The sequence below is a fragment of the Chrysochloris asiatica genome, unplaced genomic scaffold (assembly GCF_000296735.1).
Source record: "Chrysochloris asiatica unplaced genomic scaffold, ChrAsi1.0 scaffold00008, whole genome shotgun sequence".
Taxonomy (NCBI): domain Eukaryota; kingdom Metazoa; phylum Chordata; class Mammalia; order Afrosoricida; family Chrysochloridae; genus Chrysochloris; species Chrysochloris asiatica.
In genome coordinates this window covers 11,126,359-11,132,152 of record NW_006408526.1, presented here as the reverse complement: position 1 = coordinate 11,132,152, position 5,794 = coordinate 11,126,359, and the positions used below count along the sequence as shown (strand labels likewise).

At 35.4% G+C, this 5,794-nt stretch overlaps 1 protein-coding gene across 2 annotated transcripts in view; it reads right to left on the bottom strand.

Annotated features, from left to right (window-relative positions):
• Positions 1-5,794, bottom strand: part of DYNC2H1 (dynein, cytoplasmic 2, heavy chain 1) — a 369,106-nt gene that overhangs the window by 294,257 nt on the left and 69,055 nt on the right. For both annotated transcript variants that reach the window (XM_006833779.1, XM_006833780.1), the window contains exons 27-29: positions 3,649-3,781; positions 3,430-3,547; positions 1,936-2,048 (exon numbers count right to left, since the gene is read on the bottom strand). In XM_006833779.1, coding sequence (XP_006833842.1) covers positions 1,936-2,048; positions 3,430-3,547; positions 3,649-3,781 — 364 coding nt within the window. The remainder of the gene's footprint in view (positions 1-1,935; positions 2,049-3,429; positions 3,548-3,648; positions 3,782-5,794) is intronic.

Below are 5,794 nucleotides of genomic sequence, written 5' to 3'. Positions count from 1 at the left end.
GTATAGGGTTTCTGGCGGGAGAAAGATGAGGCTTTCTACTCCCGTAAAGATTTACACCCTCGGAAACCCTGTACAGGGGCGACTCGACGGCACTTAACAACAACAACATAGGGTTTCTGAGTAGCAGCTGATGGGTTTGTACTATTCACCTTGCGGGTAACAGTCTAGTGATTATCCTAGAGCACTACACAAGGACTCTGTATATACACATATTACTTCTTAAAATTTTACTATATGTGAACCACAAGGTTGGCAGTTTAAACGTGCCAGCTGCTCCTCGAAAAAACTATACAGGGTCACTATCAGTAAGAATCAACTCAACAGCACTTAACAACAATATATTATACGTGGCACTGTTTGTAAGATAAGCACTAGACTGCTAACCACAAGGATAGCAGTTCAAACCCACAAGTCACTCCTCGGAAACCCTATAGAGTCACTATGAGAGAAAACCAACATAGTTTATGTTGTTGTTAAGTGCCCTGAAGTCAATTGCAACCCAAAGCGACCCTGTATAGATAGGGTTTCCAAGGAGCAGCTGGTGAGCTTGAACCACCAGTTCACACAACTTTGCAGTCTGATGCATTAGCCCACAGTGCCACACCAGGACTCATAATGATATACAGATGAGTAAAAACATATCCACACAGTTGATGACAACATTGAGTGTGCACGTGAAATTATTTCTGACTAACAGATGAGTAGCAGTGGATTATGTAGCAAATCATTTGCAAATCAGCCACGGTTCTGCCTATGAAGCAATCCATGATAGACATGGCTTTTGAAAAGTTTGTAAGAGAGATGGCTACTGAAACAACTCATGGAAATGCATAAACAGAAGCATTTGGACATCTACAAACAAATCTGGACCAATACTTGGAGGAAGGTCAAAGTTTCATTTTAAAAAATCGTTACTGGTAACAAGACATGGACTCTTCACTACAAGCAGGGTATGGAATGGAAACATCCTCAATTACTGACCAAGAAAATGTTCAAAAGCCAACCATCAGCTGGACAGTTGGTGCTTACAGTTTCCTGGAATTCTCAAGGATCAGTATTGGAACACTATCAGGAAAAAGGTTCAACAATCAACAGCGTTCACTACAGTGCGATGCTTACTGATGAGCTGAAGCCTAAACTTCAGATTAAATGCAGAGGACTGTTATCCAAGGGCATGTGATCTTGCATGACAATACAAATCCCCATACCTCTGTCCACACTGCTGATACTCTGCAAAAACTTAATTTTGAGTTTTTAAAGCATCCTCCCTATAGTCCTGATCTTGCTTTCTGGACATTTGTGTCTCGCAGCTCTGCCTAAAACATTTTTTAATTCTTTACTTTTTTTAACACTAAGATAAAAATTACATAGTCATATTCACAGAGCTCAGGCACTGTGGCAGTATTAATGCTTATCTTAGCTTAGTGAGTTTTGTTTTGTCCATTAAATTTTGTTTCTCCAAGTTTTGTATGGCTGGGATTCTGATTTTACTAGCTTAGTGTGTATATTTTATCCCTCTGCTTTGGTTAGCAAAAAAATCCCATTGCCAGTTTCAACCACTTGATGTTTACTAACAATATGAGATCCTATCTCTTTTCACTTTTAAATATTGGCTTCACAATCAAATGTAAGTTATATATATGTATGTGTATGCCTGTGTGTCTGTGTGTGTATATAAGGCCTCTGGAATACACTGGACTCTTCATTTTTGAAGCTATGGATTGAGTAGATTTTCTATAGTATGGTTAGGAAGTGTATATATATATATATATATATGTAGTAATGAGAACTTGTAATCTGCTTTAACAAAAATAAATGTTCATGGTGAAAAAAATGCCATTTTAAAGATAAAAACTAAATTCCTTTAAAGGTCTAAATTAATTAGATTTACTAAACTGACTAACTTATTTTCGTACTTGAAAAATAATTGTTTACCTCCACATTATTTGATAGGAGAATTTTATTTTTAAAAGGTACAACTTCTCCCTCTAAAGATTTCATTGCAATGATATGTTTTGATTCCTCATCAAAGCATACACTGTTAATACCTGTAATATAAAAGCAACATTTTTAAATGCAAAAGAATTAAATTTAATTATCAGATATAATATACGTGTGTTGTTGTTATGAAGTGTCACTGAGTCAATTCCAAATCATTGTGTCCCTGATCATTACAGTTAGCATCCAGGCATGAGACAAAAGAGAAAAGGAGAGGGTAAATAAGACTTCCCTCTCGCAAATTTGCATGTCATTTTATATTATATAGAAATTTTGAGCATATCTGATTTTCAGAGAAACCGCAGTCAGTTACCATACCCAAGTTAATGAAGGAAAACTAAGTTTCAGAAAGGTAAATTAATAACCAGTAATAAATAGTAGAGAAGGGGCTTGAACGCAAGCCTTCTGACTCCAAGTGTTCTTTCATCTCCAGCAGAATAAAGCACAGCTTTAGATATAAATACCCTTAGTATTCAAATGAAGCTTTCTGCTCCCGCGAACATTTAAAGCCTAGGAAACTCTCTACAGGGTCACTGTGAGTTGGGACTGACTTGACAGCACTCACCAACATTCAGTAAAGGACCAGAGATTAACTATTACAGGCCATACAGCCTCTGTGATACTAATACTGAAATCTATGCTTATAGCACAAAAGCAGCTATAGACAACACCTAAATGAACGGCCATCGCTGCATTCCAATAAAACTTTAAGACAGGCAGGAAGCCAGATTTGCTAATCTCTGATAAAAAATGATAATGAATATGTTTCAATTCTTAAGATACATTTGAAACATAAACCTTTTTCCAAACGACATATTTTGAAAAAAACCATCATTATTTTTATAACAAGCCAATCCAGTTGCCATAAATAACGAATTAAAGTGACTCAATAGCTTTTTTGAAGCATACAATACTAATTGCATTTCTGCCTTCAACTATTCTTATAGCTTAACTATTTTCTATATCCAGATAGCTCCCAACTTTACAGCCCTAGCCCAGTTCTCTATGTTGACAATAATTGCCTATTTAGTATTGTACTTGGATATCTTTCTGGAGAACTTCAATTTACTATGTATAAATGTGAAGGGATCATGTTCTCCTCCAAGACTTTGCCTAGGCTATTCTCTCTGCTTCTCCACTCGTCTTCTAGCTAAGGACTACTCAGTCTTTGAGATGTCACTTTCTTCATAATGTCTCAAAACTAAGCTAAATGGCCTCACAGATGTAACTATAGTACTATGTACTTGTGTTTATCACAGAAATTATCATATTGAGGTGTATTTGACAACTTACTACCTGCCACCTCCACGAGGTATAGTTCTGTAGAGGTAGCATCTGTATTTTATTCAGTAGTCAACAGAGAGCTTAGCATTAAGCCTGACACATAATCGAAACTAAATATGGATCTGCTGAATAAATATTGAATCCTACCAGCAAACAGCTTCTTAAGGTGAGACTGAATGACAGATGGGTTAGTAGACTGTCCCAGTATTTCTAACAAGTCATCATCACCAATAAAATAAAATCTTGGGAATGCTGAGCGTTTTTCCTAATAAATGTAAAAATAAAAAGAATAGAATTAACTTTTCAAATAAAGATATTAAAAAGATGCTTCACAATTTATTACATAAAGATTAAAAAACAACATGCCTCTAAAAATTCATTTAATGATTTCTGACATCTTTGAAGCTGATCAAGTATAGTTAGCAGAGAATTCCTGATTCCTGCATGACTAGTTAGCGTGGTTACTCTATTGTCTCTCTTGATGTCAGTCATTATGGACCTACAGAAGAAAAGAAAAACCATTTTCACATTCATTGTATCAATTTTTGACGGAGCGAGAAAGAGAAAGTAAGAGTGATTTTTTTGGGACTGTGTCAACCAAACTATTTGAGGTTACACTATAATAATAGTAATGCATCACTGTGTTTCTAAAAAGTAATGCTAAATATTAATATTATTAATAAACAATAATATTAAAGGTAATGACCATTTATAACTTATTAATCATATTGCATATGTTATTTCATTCATTCATTAAATAAATCATTATTAAACCCTACTTCATGGAGCTAATGGACTGATGACAAAGGATATTAATTTCTCAAAATACCTATATAACTTTTTATCAATGCTAAGAAAGAAAAATGCCAAGCACTGTGAAAGAAGTAGCTAACAGGGTAACCCTTAATCTAAGACTCCAATGTGGAAGTAATTTAAAAAAAAAAAAAAGTCAGTAAGTAGGAGGGAAAAAGTCCCTGGAAAAGATCCTGGGAAGGAACTTAGCATGATTGAGAAACTAAAGGCTAGAGTCACTAATGCAATAAGGAAAATCACACAAGAAAAGACTTGCAGATCATGCAAGCGCCTATAACAACTTAAGCATTGTCATCATTATTCAATGGGAAACTATATCAAAGTTTTACTTGAAGGAGTAAAAAAGGAAATTTGCAGATTTTATAAAACAAAAAGATTGCTCTGGTTGTTTTCTGAAAAACTCACTGGACAGAGTAAAAATAAATCAGGATATTATCTACAGTAATCCAAACGAGTGTTAAACTACCTTGGAATGGAAGACTATAGATGCAAACGGTGTTTGGCTCAAGATATATAAAGTAGATTAGAATCAACAAAATCTAGTAACTTAATGGATTTCAACAGAAGCTTTGTTGGTACTGCAGGACAGGCATGGACTGCTAAGTGTAAGGTCAGTAGTTTAAACCCACCAGCCACTCCAGGAGAAAAATGAGATGTTTCGCTCCTATAAAGATTTATAGATTTATTTGATGACCGTGAGTTTTGAGTTTGGAATGGATTTGAAATTCATGAGAGATGTCAAAGATACCCATTATGTTTCTGCTTTCAGCAATTAGGTGGTACCACTTACAGAGTCAGGAATCAATAAAGAGAAAAGATTTGCAGAAAGAAGACTGCAGGGAACAGGGGAAGAACATGGACGATGATTTCACATGCTAAATGAGCATGTTTAATAGATTCTGAGCTCTGAAGAGAAAAATGGGCTGTATATATACATTTGATGGGGAAAAGATAAATCTTTCTGATCCTGCAAAGATTTTAAAAGCCTCAGAAGTCCTAGACACGGTTGCTAAGAGTTGGAACTGACTCTACAGCACTAATCAACAACAACAAATATATGACGTTGAGTATAAAATTATCCACACTCTGGCTGTAGAATTTATTTTAATCAACTGTTAGAAAAAAAAATACATCATTTTTTTTCACATAATCTCCTTGCTTTTCAATACACTGTCCATCTATCAACAAGCTTTCCTATTCTTTTACTTAAAAATGTTTTAGGCTGAGCTGCGAGCCACAAATGCACCCCTGTCTTCACTTCATCATCCTTGAAGGGCTGCTTTCAGGGACCAAACGGGTGAAAGTCCAATGGAGCACAATCAGAACTACAGGGAGGATGTTTAACACCTCCAAACTTTGTTTTTGCAGAGTACAACAGTGTGGGCAAAGGTTTGTAGATGTGCATTGTCATGCAAGATCACAATGCCCTTGGCTAGCAGTCCTCTGTGATTAATACAAAGTTGAGGCCTAAGCTCTTCAGTGAGCATCTCACTGTAATGAACACTGCTGATTGTTGAACCTTTTTCCTCATAATGTTCCAATACTGGTCCTTGCGAATCCCAGAAAACTGTATAAGGTTCAATTTTCCAGCTGATGGTTGACTTGTTTTTAAGAACACAGGTTATTTATAGAATATATATATCATTGATCCTCATTCATCATTACTTAGTATAAAATTATGATTTTAATTATATAAAAA